This window comes from Camelus bactrianus, chromosome 2 (genome assembly GCF_048773025.1).
Source record: "Camelus bactrianus isolate YW-2024 breed Bactrian camel chromosome 2, ASM4877302v1, whole genome shotgun sequence".
In the NCBI taxonomy this organism is placed as follows: domain Eukaryota; kingdom Metazoa; phylum Chordata; class Mammalia; order Artiodactyla; family Camelidae; genus Camelus; species Camelus bactrianus.
In genome coordinates this window covers 107,788,817-107,804,719 of record NC_133540.1, presented here as the reverse complement: position 1 = coordinate 107,804,719, position 15,903 = coordinate 107,788,817, and the positions used below count along the sequence as shown (strand labels likewise).

The 15,903-nt window shown below is 32.8% G+C and overlaps 1 protein-coding gene across 5 annotated transcripts in view; it reads right to left on the bottom strand.

Annotated features, from left to right (window-relative positions):
- The window catches only part of PDS5A (PDS5 cohesin associated factor A), a 117,820-nt gene that overhangs the window by 8,343 nt on the left and 93,574 nt on the right, over positions 1 to 15,903 (bottom strand). For 4 of the 5 annotated variants that reach the window (XM_074349068.1, XM_074349074.1, XM_074349075.1 and 1 more), the window contains exons 27-32: positions 10,165 to 10,297; positions 9,523 to 9,641; positions 7,390 to 7,462; positions 6,528 to 6,673; positions 5,428 to 5,536; positions 1,027 to 1,379 (exon numbers count right to left, since the gene is read on the bottom strand). In XM_074349068.1, the coding sequence (XP_074205169.1) occupies positions 1,027 to 1,379; positions 5,428 to 5,536; positions 6,528 to 6,673; positions 7,390 to 7,462; positions 9,523 to 9,641; positions 10,165 to 10,297 (933 nt within the window). Of the gene's footprint in view, positions 1 to 1,026; positions 1,380 to 5,427; positions 5,537 to 6,527; positions 6,674 to 7,389; positions 7,463 to 9,521; positions 9,642 to 10,164; positions 10,298 to 15,903 lie in introns of all 5 variants that reach the window. The other variant, XM_074349073.1, reaches the window with a different exon arrangement.

Below are 15,903 nucleotides of genomic sequence, written 5' to 3'. Positions count from 1 at the left end.
CAATATGTTGTTCCAGCTCAAAGGTCCAGATTTGCGGAGAAAAATAGTAAATTTGTCCCCAATACTGACTTTTCTTACTACACTTTTAGTCCATAAAACTAGAAATAAGTAAGTAGAAGAAACACCCATTACTTAGTCAGGTTTGGTCCTGGATCAGCTGCCATGAGATGTTGTATAAGGTACTCAGAGACACTTAAAATATAAGAAAATTTAATAGCCCCGAACTTCAGGATCATAAATAGTAATTTTTAAAAATGTAGTTGCAAACATGTATGCCTTAGCAACACTGTATTTTATAAAAATACTGAAGCAGGATGGTGGGGTATCCTAACATGATCAGAGCTGGCTATTTCCTAGGAGGAACTTAGATACTTACAATCTAATTTGGGGGAAGACGAATTAGGTATATGTATACAAGGAAAAAGAAGGAGGGTAGGGCTAACTTCTAACTGTAGGCCAAGTATGAAAGGAGGCAATTTCTAGCCCTCCAATTGGAGCATCACTGTTACAGTACGGAAAGCCTGAAATCCCATCTCAAACACGATGAAGATGAGCAGCTCGAGGCCGTTTCACTGGTGAGGCTGGGGGAGAGGTAAGCTGTAGACTTATATTAAAATGAACAGTAACAAGAAGAGTTAAAGAACAGGATATACTTGTTCACTTGTCATGACTTCTATCTTTTCCATTCTAGGACCTTTGTAGCCAAAAGGTAGCCCTTTCTTTATATTAAGTAAATCCCATGTAACTATGTGAAGGACACCAAGCAAAGATAGTATTATCCATGCTTAGAAACAGAAATATCAAGATACTGTATCTTAATTAAAAATTAACCAAAGGAAAAAAGATCTCTCTTCAAATTGTTGTCCTGAAGGTTATGAGATAAAAACAAATGCCATCATAACTCACTCAGGAAAACCTAGGGCAGTTTTCACTTCCAAATGCCTAGGTGTTTGGGGATGACTGGCATATACTAGGAATAAAACAAAATGTCTAAATTCAAAGTTCAGAAAGAATGGCATACATTACCTTTGTAAGTCAATTTGTCTCTCTGCTGGTGCTGCCTTTTTGGCTATGTCTTGCAGTTTGGGTGCTTTGGCATTACCTGCTTCCAAACCTCCAGGGCTTTCCTGACTGACTGCGGCTCTCTTTCTTCCCTTGCTAAGAGGTTTATTTATATCATCATTTTTGGTTGCATTGCCCTGAGATTCAGACTTGGGTCGACGTCCTCTCCTGGGTTTTGAAGGGGCAGGTGGTCCTGATTCATCTACTTTCTCATCTGGTTTTTGTTGGATATTCTCTGCACCAGCTGCTGTTACTGTTCTTTTCTTTCCTCGGTCACTGCTGATGTTGCCCTGGGCAACCTGATCAGAATTAATCTCCTAAAAGAGCACAAAATAATTCTATGAACATAAATTCCTTAAATATCAATGATGTGTACTAGAAGGAAGTATTCTGAAGTATTTTAAAGGAGTTGGAATTCCAGGGCTTCTAGTTAACTGCTTACATCCCACGAGGAATGTTCTAGTGTAGGAACTGAACGTGGTACCTACCATAGTACTTGCTTATTAAAATGCACAAGCAGTATCTGTAAGAGAAAACCTACTTGGTTTTGCTACCACACCGATTTTAAATGAAAAAGTCCTTTTTATTGATTGTATGCTCTAAATGTATCACTTTCAAAAGAAGGGAGCATGCTTTCATAATTCAGTATTATTTTCTTTCACTATGATGCATCTAAATATAATAGTCTTTCTAATTCTGTGACATAAAGTTCTTCAATATGTCACTCCACTCCTTCCTTCTAACTTTTGTCTCTTACTGCATCAATCATTAACCTTCTACTTTTTTCTGAACATTCTCTTCTTTTCTCTTCTGGTTTGGCATATATATTATATATTAAGTCATCTAAAATGTTTAAAGTAATAAAATCCCATTTTAACATATAAGACATAATGGACATTAGGAGAGGAATAGTTTTCAGAATGAAAGTGACCTTTACATGAATGATATTTAGGAATCAGTTATAGTGCTAATTGATTAAAGGGAAACAAAGGAAAGCAATCACCCAAAAAATCAAACCATATCTTTTCAATTAATTAATCCATTTGCATTTCCCCCTAAAAATGTTTTCAAAATAATCAGAGAAACACATCTTTTATGTTTCAAGAAAATTTACTTAAATGAAAACTCATAAAAGTAGTAATTTAAGTTAGAAAATCCACAAATCAATGTTTCATGTTAGGGTTTACTTTAATGTTAATCCTCATTTTAAGAGAATGAATAAAGCATGAAGGAACAAGAGTGAGGTGGTCCACAAGAATTAAACTGTAAAACAATACACAGAGAAGAGATATGCAAAGTCAGCCTGGAGAAAGATGGTGATTCCTGGGCAAAATAAGATGGATCAATAAAAACAAGTGTGGTTAAACCTGAAGCAGTAACCATTCATCCAGCTGAATGCCTATTAGGTGCAGTGGCTACTGGGCACAGATTGGGGAACAAAACTGATACTGTTTCTGTCCTTAAGTAGATTAGTATGGTAGATGACTAATTTTTAAAAAAGTAAACAAACATTTAAGTACAGATTATCCCAAGAGCTAAGAGATCAAGGAAAAGGTCATTCAGAAAAAAATTAGAGGAAGCATCAATTTCTCACTGGTTCTTTTGGGTAATATTAGTTCAAACAGTATCAAAGCAGGACTTATCACATGAAAAGTAAAGTATTCTAGACAGAGGCAAGAGGCAGCATAAAGTACCTGAAGAAGGAAAGAGCTTGGAAGGATTAAGGAACTGGAATCATAAGGAGTGATGGGAGAGTGGTATAAAGTAGGAGATGCAAGCATGGGCCAGATGATGTGCCTCATGGAAAATTTAAGAAATCTGATTTAATTCTAAGTGCTAATAAAAGTGACTGCAGGACTTTAAGGAGAAGACAAACATAATCCAAATTATACTTTAAAAAGATCAATCTGGCTGGTATATTGTGACTGGATTGGAAGGGAGCAAGAATGTTAACAAGCATGTATAACTTCTACACAGCATCAGAAGTTGAATTAGACAAGAAAAAGATAATTTAAAATTGAGCAAATATGAACAGGCAATTCAGAGAAGAGCACATCCAAATGATCAAGCAAAATACTGATAGTCAGAGAAATTCAAATTAGAACAACAACAGGGCATTCGTTTTGACAGTTAAAACTGAAAAAAAATCGAAAGAACTGTAAAACCTGTTATTAGTGGGTATGTAGAGAAAAAATTACCCTGGTGATGGAAAGTCAAGTGTTCTGATTTTTTCAAAATAAAATAAAATAAAATAAAATAAAGCAATATGGAAATATCTAAAATCTGTAATGTATTGACCAGCAATCCCACTACTGGGAACCTACCCCCTAGAAATAAAATCACCAGTAAATGTGTGTTTATAAAGAATATTTAATGCAACATTTTTTGTAGTGGCAAAAAAAGAGAAGGAAAGGAAGCACTTATGTGTATTTGTAGAGAAAAAACTGAACAGATTAGGCTGTTTTAAAGGGGAAAAGAAGACTATTAAAAGTCATGCAAACAACAGGTTTCCTTTGTATAGCAAAGGGAACTATATTCAATATCTTGTGGTAACCTATAATGAAAAAGAATATGAAAACGAATATATGTATGTATATGTATGACTGAAACATTATGCTGTATACCAGAAACTGACACATTATAAACTGACTATACTTCAATAAAAAAATAAGTCATGCACGTGAGCATATTTAACATTTATGAATATTATGTACGTGTGCTCATGTATAAAGATGCAAAAGCCAAACGAAGAGGAAATCGGTTGCCAGCTACATGTGCGAAGAAAAAGACTATTAAAGGACAACATTGGTGGTAGTGCTTGCCCGCATTCAAGGAATGTGCATGTCTTGTTTCTTCTTTTAACCACCTCCCTTATTCATCCTTCATACTACAATCTGATTTCCCTCACAGAGTAAATAACAGAAAATGTTCCAATTCATGAACATGCATATCCAGTTTGTTGGATAATATTTATATACATAACTAATGAATTTATGTATAAGTTTATGTATCAATCTCTTTGAGAAATTAGTTAGCAAGAAACACTCCCTTGTATGTTTATCTTCTTTTAGTATACTAGTAAGATTGTTTTTTTGAACCTGCAAGACTGAGGATGAGATCCTGGAAAGAAATGACCATATCATGTTATGGGAGACCTGACTGAGAAGACTATCAGACTTTTGCCAAAACACAACCCCAGTCTCTTCAGGCTACAGCAGACCCTTTAAAAGATTCTTTGCAGGTATGATCAAGTTAAAATAAAGGTTTGGAACAATAAAATATTACAGATTAGTCAAAGTAACATTTTAGTGCTCAGAAATTAGAACGTACATGTCCAATTTATCGTATATAGAATTTTACAGCAAAGGTTGGAAAGGCTATAGATAGCTGTTTCTACTAGATAAATATTTGCATCCTTGCACCACCTCTTAATACATATTTTAAGTATGTTTAACTAAATGACTGTGGCAATATGCATTTCTGCATGTAAGTTTGTTTAGGCTGAATGTTTAATTCTATATAAGAACCCCACAATATTCAAATCTATTGGTTTCTGAATTCTAAGAGTTTTGACAGTGAGAGGTTCCCTGTTACCTGAATCTACTAACATACTGATGTCCAGATAGCAAGCAGCAAGAGTTCGGATGGTGAGAGAGTGACCTAAAAATGTATCCGTATCTATTCAATTTGAGTTCAGATAATGAGTTTGGATAGGAAAAGTTCAGCTACTGTGGAATAACTGTATAGTCCTATGTTTTATGATTTTGGAGGGCAATTCAATAAAACACTGATAAATACTATAGATATATGGTGGATAATGAAAAGCTAAGTATGTTGTCAAGAATATGATTCTGTGGGAAAACAACTAACAGTATCTTATGCTATTCCTCCTATCAGTGTTAGACTCCATTCTCTCCTGCCCCAAAATTGTTAAGAATATTGGGTGCAGTTAAAAGGTCCAACATCAAAGAATGCAGCTGTTAAATAAAAACTTAAATGTATTTAAAAAATTAACTCATTAGTTTAACTTTAAAAAATACAATAGAAACAGAATATTGATCCCCGGCAGGAGTCAATAAAGTTTTGAAAACAAGATCTCAAAAACCTTCAGTTCCTGTTCTTTCAAAGACCCGAGAGAAGTATACCATTACAGGTGACCACATAAATGCTGGTAAATGAAGACAGTGGATAAAGAATCATTTTTTGGAGAGTGGAAGCCAGTAAGTATAGCAGAGGGTGGTATATGCACATGTATATTATGCAGGATATATTATTACCCTTCAATGGTGGGTTTCTCACTCCTATCATAAAATAGCAGTAAGAATCTCCATGGAAGAAGGCCACGTGTTAAATTTTAAAATTTACCTTAGTCTTTACTGGGTCAATATTCTTTACAGGTGTGACAGAAATAATTCTCACAGGATTCTCTTCATTTTCACTAACTCCAGTTTCTGCTGCCTCTGAACTCTGTTCCCTGTTGAAGAGAAATAAACCAAAGCTTCCTTATTTTACCACACGAATAGGAAGTTTACTCTTTTGCTAAACCAATAAAGAATCAAGAGGCTCAGGCTGCGTTAGAAGCCTGACCAAGTGAGGTAACGTCAGCAAGATTCAGACCTGTGGTTACAGACTGTTGCTCTCTTGTATCATGCTGTGGATTTCCATTTAACCTTACTAATGTCAGACAGAAATGACTGCCTAAAACCCCTGGAGAGAAAGATTAGTTGTCAAGAAAACAACACAACTATTCTCTCTGTTGACGGTAGGAAACCCTAAAACAAAAATATGACAGATGAGAGGACAGTAGTCTCCAGTCTATGTTCTTAGTGCTCCACAGAGGAGGGGCTGCAGGAAGAGGCCCTACCATCTCTGTAAACCACAGATAGTCCGTTACTTTTTTCATATTGGGGATTCTACGAATAAAAATGTGTTCAGAATACCACCAGTTGAATATAGTTTTAAAATTTCATGAGTTACAATAAAATCTTTAAAAGCCTCAATATTTAGTGGTGATAAGAGTAGGGTCATGTGGAAATTCTTATGCAGTAGCTAAGATAGTAAACACTTGACAGAATCTTTTTATTAAGTGGAAAAGAAAATGTTATTAACAATGTTATCTTAATTCATGCTATACCAATTTTCTTGAGTTAAAAATTAAAAATTAAAAAACATAAATTCAATTTCAGTTTTCCTAAATATTAAATTTCCACATGCCCAGATTTCCAAAATAGTTGTATTACAAATTCTTCCATTTTTTCCATTTAACTTTTCTGCACTTAGAATGCTACACAATGTCTATATTACACTATCAATTTCCATCATTTATTATACTAAAATTCACACTATTATTTTGTACCAAGACATTTCTAAAAGTATTTTTCTGATATAGTGCTTTAAGGAAAAAAGCTGAAAGATGAACCAAGTAGTGAGTGATACTAATAAAAACAACTGGAGAAAAAAATTGCCTTGATCGATTTCCGGTTGAAGGGTTCAGCTCTGAATTTACATTGATATTGCTTCCACTCTCAGCTCCAGTGCTTCTAACATATGGTTTCCTTCCCGTTGCTGATAAAGGCTTGTTCACTGCACCTAGTACTCCAGCAGGTTTTGGCTAAAAATTACACATATGCATGTTATTTTATACTTTACTAAGGAATACATATAAATTTGGACACATGTGAGATATTATTTTGCTTAAGCCCAGGAATTGTTAATTTGGAAAACTGAACCCTAAATTTATTACAAATGGTAATTCTGTAAAACTGTTCATCTGAACATAATTACAAGTATAGGCATTACCTCTATTTAATAATAATTAAGCAATATTTAATTATTCCTTATTGCTCAATCAAAATAAAAGCACCCCTAAAACACAGTGAAATATATAATAGATACGACATAATATCTTAGAGATAAACTACTGAATATATACAGTAATAGTTTAGATACTGTTTATCAAAAATTAAACTTCCTTTTGCTCTTTTAGGTGTCATATTACCTTTCAGAATATAAATGATCTAATTCATTAATACTTGAAAATGATTTCTTTAGCTTCCATATCTAAATTTATTGTATCATTCTTCAGGGAAATCTGTTTTGTGGATTCTAAATAACTTGAAGCCTGTCAGTACTGACGAGAACACATGTTCATAATTCAAAAGTGGTTCATGACAGAAAAAAGCCTGAGAACAAATGCTACAATCCACAACATGATCCCTGAAAATCAGGAACTATAAAATGTGGGGAACATTTAAATGTTATTTCTAAGACTAGCAGAAGTAATATGCACATGAGATAAAGACCCCCAAATTATTTAGTACATAATACCTTTCCTGTTAACAGAAGTACTCTTGTCTCTTCTGAAATGTAACTCTTGTCATTACAAAAGTCCTGTCCCCCCAAAAAAAAAAAAAAAAAAAAAAAAGTGAACATGCATACACGTACTTTTACTGTCCATTTAAGTTTTCAGGCATTGTGCCTTACAATAACAATTTCATTTGTGCTGAAAAACATATCAAATCACCAAATAATCATAGCACAATTAAGAACCATACAATGAGTCTAGTTTTAAAATTAAAAAAAAAATAGCACATAAGACTTAGGCAGATGTCAAAGATAAGTTACTTAAACCACATTTTAAATGAAACAATTCTATTTTTTCCTATGGTTCAGGACAGACAATCTACAGTTTATTCAGTGAACTATCTCCTCTTCTATTCTATTATAAAAATGCCCTGGGAATAGCACACAACTAAACCCTCGTGGTGTCACAAAAGCAAAATGACTTACTGCAATTAGGAAGTTCATTAATTTTTAAGTAATCTCACTTAAAAATTAGTTTTTCTTTTACTGTTTACCTTCACAGTAGTGTCACAGAAAAGAACGAAGGGCTTAAATGTGCCTAAAAGAAATCACATTTTTGGAATGTTTTCTGGGCAAAGCTCTATCTTTTTTCCTTTCTTATGTTTCCCCACAAAGACATTTATGCAGCTAAAATAAACGTTACAAATCCTGGGCACCAAAATTCATTCATTTTACTCATGAAGATACTCTATAGCCTCACTTAGCTCATTATCTTAATATGCCTAGTTTTCTACTGTTTTAATTTACACCAGATTAAAAGCAACACGTTAGAAAAGGAAATGAGGAAATCTGCTTACTGAAAATAGGGAAAACCTAAGTTATTACACTAAGAGGCTAAAAACACTCTAAACTTCGTATCAAAACAAAAACAATGAGAATTATGTACAGTGACAAACAGCAATTTTAATTCTTGATAATGGGATTACTGTTGCATAAAGATTTATTTGTACTATTCCAATAATAATAGCCCTAGGTCAACAACAAAGTAAATTTAAACTCAGGGGTTCACTTAGGAATATTTATAAAGACCAGTAAATTCAATTAGAGGGCAAATAACTTTGTAATCCTTTAATTCCTATCAAAAACCAGGCACAGTAAATTCTGAAAACTAAAATCTGATTAAAATTTTTGTCAAAGTATGGCATCCCAAGTGGAAGCTCCGTTTCTCACAGTGTTCCTCCGTAAAATACTCTAAGGGGAGTATTACTCTGAAACATATCTTCAGGTTTGATAATGTGTAGAAAAAAATTTTTAATGCCATATTTTTTCCAATTAAAAATATTTAGGATTTTGTTTCTTAGACAAAACACAGGAAAGTTAAACTTTAAAATACCACCTTAAAGCAGAAGACAAATAAAAGACATTCTTTTAAAAAAAGTTTTTAAATCCAAATTAGTTGGGAAACCTTAAAGAGCTTTAGTGAGCTGGAAAATTTAATAACATGGAAAACTTCATTTGTTGATAGCAGAATAAATGTACTATGTATTAATTATTAATAATACTATTTATTAATAAATGCTTACTATGTGACAAAGTCTTAGAAACCTAGATATATTAGTAATTGTTCAGTTATTATCATCACCTACAGTTTAGAGATGAAGAAATTGAAGCTTAGAGAGTTGAGAGAGTTAACTTGTGTAAAGTTCCTCAGGTTGGAAGTGGTTGATCAGAATCCAGGTCTATCAATGACCAAGACCAATTCGGTTAACTCTAACATTTTACTTCATACATAGATGTATATATATTTACACCGTATCAAACATTTTGTTTACTTCTTGTCTGAAAAAATACTAACAGTGTTTTAATAAAATGAGATGAAAACAAAGAAATCTGAAAATTCCTCTTACATACTAGAAATATCCAGAAGGAAAAGCTCACATAGGAACACCACCACCAAGCTCGATTTGTATTCTCTACTCTGTAAGTGAGAATGATATTTTTCAGGCTTTGGAAGACAATCTCTCATTTCTTGATAAACTCGTAGAGGTATTTTTTTTAACTCTGTAGTCAAGACAGTCCAATATGTGCCACTAGGGCTGATGGTAACACATTTAAATCAGTCTAGTGAGGTAAAAAAATGAGGGGATGAAAATTACCTTTTCGGGTTGTGTAAAAAATTTCATTGGAAGGACTGGATCCTTTGGTGAATCTGCATTGCACAAAGCACTTTTACTATTTATAACACACAGGGCCACATCACATACTGTATAAAGTTTCTAGGGAGGAAAAAGAAAGATCATACATAAGTTTCATTAGTGCAAAACAGCCACAAGTACCCAATGTATAAAATGGAATCAAAAGAATAATATGTGGTTATTATTTATTCCATGAATATTCTGCATTTGTGTTTGGCATTTCCTCCTAGTAAACAACAAAAACCCTTCATCTTAATTTAATATGAATATCAAGAACACATTAAAAATACCAAACCAAACTAAATGAAACATACAAACAGAGTATCTACTTGTCTGTGACTCTTACTAAAAGGTCATAAGATAGCATGGTTATAAATTTTACAAGTTCTTATCCCCATGCTCTATAGATGTTTTAGTATCTTTTCCAGGATAATACACATTCTTGAATTAATAGAATTCAATTTTAATGAAATGAAAAACTGACTATAACTTTTAATAAATATGCTATAACCTATTTTATTATGTAACAGGAAAAATAATTGGGACAAGGGTCGTATTTTTTCCTCTAACATCTTAATACCCATTGGTCTAATACATATCTTACTTCATTTGTCTTGGATTCATCTGGAGACTGGGCATCTTTTGTTAGTTTGATGTTCTCTGCCATCTTCTTCATAAAGGCATGGCTATTATTTTCATTCTTTGTCATTAAAACTTCAAGCATGAACCATAGGCACCTAAATGGTAAACATATTCACTTGGTAAAGAGACTAACTGTAGTTGCTTTTGCTAATGGATTAAATATATTACTTGGAAGCTCTGTTGTCCAAATACAACAAGAGTAAAATATAGAGAAAACTCTAATGAGAGTAATAAAAATAACTTGCTAATAATATTCAATTCAAATGGAATATTACATCTCAAAGTAAAACAGTGAAAGTGAAAATATTGCTTAATATGAGAAAGTCTGATGGTTTCATGAAGCACATAAAGATTCATTCTATAGGTATTTAATAAACATTCAGATGATATGATGTGTATTAATGCCCAGCAATGATGAGCAAACCAGCATATAGCATATATAGCATACAGTCCTATGATTTTTATTATTTGCAAGCTATATAGAAGATCTAGGATTTGTATGTAATTCTACTGTGACATAACTGAATTTCATGTCCTTTGAGGCTAGTGTGCATAGTAACCAATCATTCAGCTAAACAGTCATATCTCAAGCCATTTTTGCTGTTTTCCATTTGTTATTGTGTATTTATTTAATACACAAAGTGAATTCTTGTCTCTCTCGTTCTTTTATATATGAAGTTCCGTTGTATCTGCAGTTCCACCAACTGTGGATCTTGTAGTACTGCTGTATTTACTATTGAAAAAAATCTGCATATAAGTGAAGCCACAGAGTTCCAACCTGTGTTCTTCAAGAGTCAATTGTAAATACAAAAAATAGAGGCAGTAATGGAGGAATTAAATAACAAAAAATATACATGTAAGATAGAAAAGTGTATGGCATAAGTAATTCCTTCCTTATCAGTGATTATTTTAAAATGAAAGTAGATTAAATCCTCCAATTAAAAAGCAGAGATATGGAGAGTGGATTAAGTAAAACAAACAAACAAACAAACAAAAAAACCCCCAAACAACCACCTATATTCTATCTATGAGACTCACTTTAGATATAAAAACAAAATATTTGAAAGTAAAAGAATGGAAAAAGTATATTTCATGCAAATAGTAACCAAAAGGGAGCAGGTGGCTATTTTATGATCAGACAAACTGGATTTAAAGTTAAAAAAAAAACAAAAAAAGATTGCAAGAGACCCAGAACTCTGCTGATGAAAGGATGAAAGGTTCAACCCAGTAAGAAAATATGACTATTGTAAATACATACAAACCTAACAACAGAGCCCCCAAAATCTGTGCAACAAAATTGACAGAACTGAAGGGAAAAATACATAGTTCTACAATAATAATCAGATATTTCAATACCATGCTTTCAATAATGGATAGAAAAAATAGAAGGAAACCAAAGAAAATAGAAAATTTGAACAACACTATAAACAAATCAGACATGTCAGACATACATGGAACACCCCAACTAACAACAGAATACAAATTTTTCTCAAGTGCACATGGAATATTCTCCAGAATACACCATATGGTAGGCCACAAAAGAAGTCTTAATACATTTTAAAAGACTGAAATTATAAAATGTATCTTTTCTGACCAGAATGGCATGAAATCAGAAGTCAGTAACAGAAAACAGGGAAAACTGGAAAACTCCACATACATATAACCCACATACTTTTAAATAACCAATGGGTCAAAGAAGAAATCACAAGGAAAATTAGAAAATACCTCGAAACAAGTAAAACAAAACCAACATACCACAACTTACAGGATTCAGTACTGGTAATGCTAAAAGGAAAATTTATCACTGAAAACACCCTACATTAAAAAAAAACTAAATCTCAATGAATATCCTAACTGTACACCTTAAGAAACCACACACCTTGACTAGAAAAAGAAAAGCAAACTAAACCCAAAGCTAGCAAAAGGAAGGAAATAGTAAATGAAATAGAAGATAGGAAAAAAGAAAAACCAATGGGACCCAGTTATTTTTTAAAAAATCTAAAAAACTGGCAGAATTTTTTTACTAGACTGGCAAAGAAAATAAGACAAATCACTAAAATGAGGAATGAAAGAGGTGACATTAGTACCCACTTTACGGAAATAAAAAAGAATTATAAAAGAAGAATATGAAAAAGAATATGTATGTATAAATGAATCACTATGCTGTATACCAGAAATTTACACATTGTAAGTCAACTATACTTCAATAAAAAATTAAACCAGAAAAAAATAAAAAGGATTATCAGCAAATACTATGAACAACTACAAATCAACAAAATGAATAACCAAGTTAACAAATCTCTAGAAACACACAAACTAGCAAAATTGACTTAAGAAACAGAAAATCTGAAAATACCTATAAGGAGACTGAATCAGTAATTTAAAAACTCACAAAAAAGAAAAGCCCAGTCCAGATTCATTCAAAGAAAAATTAACACCAATCCTTCTCAAACTCTTAAAAAAACTGAAGAGGAGAGAATGGTTCCTAACTCATTCTATGAGGCCAGAATTACCCTAAAAACAAAGCCAGACAAAGATACTACAAGAAAACTATAAGCTAATATTCTTTATTAATACAGACATAAAAATCCTCAAAAAATACTATCAAAACAGAATCAGCAGCATATTAAAAGGACTATACCACGACCAAGTGGAATTTATCCTGTGAATATAAGGGTGACTCAACATTTGAAAATCAAGCAATGTAATATACTACATTACAGAATGAAGGGGGAACATCACATGATCATCTCGATGCAGAAAAAGTATTTGAAAAAGTTCAGCATCTTTTCGTGATAAAAACCCTCAATAAACTAAGATGAGATGGGAATTCTCAATATGAAAAAGGCCATATATAAAAAACCCACAGCTAAAAACATAGTCAGTGGTAAAAGGCTGAAAGCTTTCCCTGAAGATAAAGAACAAGACAAGGATGCTGGCTTTTGTCACTTTGACATATCACTGAAGTTCTTGTTAGAGCAATCAGAAAAGAAATAAAAGGTACTGAAACCGAAAAGGAAGAAGTACAACTATTTCTCTTTGCGAGTGACATAATCTTATATGCAGAAAAACCATAAAGAATCCACAAAAAAACCCTGTTATTAGACATTACATAGCATCAAAAAGAAGAAGATATTTAGGAATAAATTTAACCAAGGAAAAACGAGATAACTATAAAAGAGTGATTAAAAAAAAAGACTTAAGTTAATAGAAAGAAATCCTGGGTTCACAGGTTGGAAAACTTAATATTGTTAAGTTGGCAATAACACCCAAAGTAACAAACAGATTCCATACAATCCCTACCAAAACCTCATCTGGCATTTCTTGCACAAATGGGAAAACACATCCTAAAATTCATATGAAATTTCAAGGAACCCCAAACTGCCAAAACAATCTTGAACAAAGATGGAGAATATGTCCCAAAGTTAAAACTTACTATAAATCTATAAATAAAACAGTATGGTACTGGCATAAGGATAGATATACAGACATAATGAACGGAATTGAGAACCCAGAAATAAATCCTTACATATATGGTGAAATGATTTTAACACGCGTGCTAAGGCCAATCCATGGGGAAAGAGCAGTTCTTTCAACAAGTGGTACTGGGAAAGCTGGATATTCATAAGCAAAAGAATGCATCCGGACGCTTACCTTATAGTATATACAAAACTAAACTAAAAATGGACTAACTGGACTAAATATCTTAATTCAAGAGCTAAAACTGTAAAACTCTTAGAAAAATAGTAGCAAAACTTCATTAATTTGAATTTGGCAATGGTTTTCTTAAAAATGACAACAAAATTATAGAAAATAAAAAGAAAAAATCAATAAACCTGACTTCATTATAAATGTGCATCAAAGGACACTATCAAGAGTTTAAATCATATATTGGTTAAGGAATTAATATCCAGCTATATAAAGAACTCCTACAACTCAACAATAAGACAACCCAATTTAAAAATGGGCAAGGACTTGAATAGATCATTCCGCTAAAGAGGAAGGATTAAAAATGGCCAATAGCACATGAAAAGATACTACAAATCACTAATCATCATGGAGATGCTAGTCAAAAGCATAATGAGATATCACATCACACCTATTAGGAAGGTATTTAAAAACAATAAATACTGATTAGGATGTGTAGAAACTGGGAACTCCTGGCACTGCTGGTAGGAATGTAAAATGGTGCAGCTGCTGAGGGAAACAATTTGGTGGGTCTTCAAAAAGTTCAACACAGAATTAGCATGTCACCCAGCTGATTCCACTCCTAAGTATTATACACCCAAAAGACTGAAAAACAGGGATTCAAATAGATACTTACATGTCAATGTTCATATCAGCATTATTCACAATATTACCAAAAGGTGGAAACAGCTTAGGGTCCATCAATAGGTAAGTGGATGAACAAAATGTGGTGTGTGCATGCAATGGAATATTATTATTTTAATTGAAGTATTGGTGATTTACAAGGTTGTGTTAACTTCTGATATACAGCAAAGTGATTCAGTTATACATATATATTCTTTTTCAGATTTTTTCCATTGTAATTTATTACAAGGTACTGAATATAGTTTCCTGTAATATACAGTATGACCTTGTTGTTTATTTTATATATTATAGTATGTGTCTGCTAATCTCAAACTCCTAATTTATCCCCTTTCCCCCACCCTTTGGTAGCCATAAGTTTGTTTTCTATGTCTGTGAGTCTCTTTCTGTTTTGTAAATTAAGTTCATCTGCATCCTTTTTTTAGATTCTACATATAAGTGATATCATATATTTGTCTCTGTCTGACTTACTTCACTTAGTATGATAATCTCTGGATCCATCCATGTTGCTGCAAATGGCATTATTTCATTCTTTTTTATGGCTGAGTAATACTCCATTGTGTATATGTACACAAAATCTTTATCCATTCATTGATCAATGAACATTTAGACTGCTTCCATATCTTGGCTATTGTAAATAGTGCTGCTATGAACACTGGGGTGCATGTATCTTTTTGAAACAGTTTTCTCTGGGTATATGCCCAGGAGTGGGATTGCTGGGTCACATGGTAATTCTAGTTTTAGTTTTTTAAGGAACCTCCATCCTGTTCTCCATAGTGGCTGCACCAATTTACATTCCCACCAACAATCTTGGAGATTCCCTTTTCTCCACACCCTCTCCAGCATTTATATTTGTAGACTTTTTTATGATGGCCATTTTGACTAGTGTGAGGTGATACCTCACTGTAGTTTTGATTTGCATTTTTCTAATAATTAGCGATGATGAACATCTTTTCATGTTCCTGTTGGCCATCTGTATGTCTTCTTTGGAGAAATGTCTATTTATGTCTTCTGCCCACTTTTTGATTGGGTTGTTTCCTTTTTTGATATTAAGCTATATGAGCTGTTTGCATATTTTGGAAATTAATCCTTTGTTGGTAGTAACACTTACAAATATTTTCTCCCATTCCGTAGGTTGTCTTTTCATTTTATTTATGGTTTTCTTTGCTGTGCAAAAGCTTTTAAAAGTTTGATTAGGTCCCATTTGTTTATCTTTGCTTTATTTCTTTTGTCTTGGGAGACTGACCTAAGAAAACTTTGCTATGATTTATGTCAGAATACTTTACCTATGTTCTCTTCTAGGAGTTTTATGGTGTCATGTCTTATATTTAAGTCTTTAAGCCATTTTGAGTTTATTTTTGTGTAGGGTGTG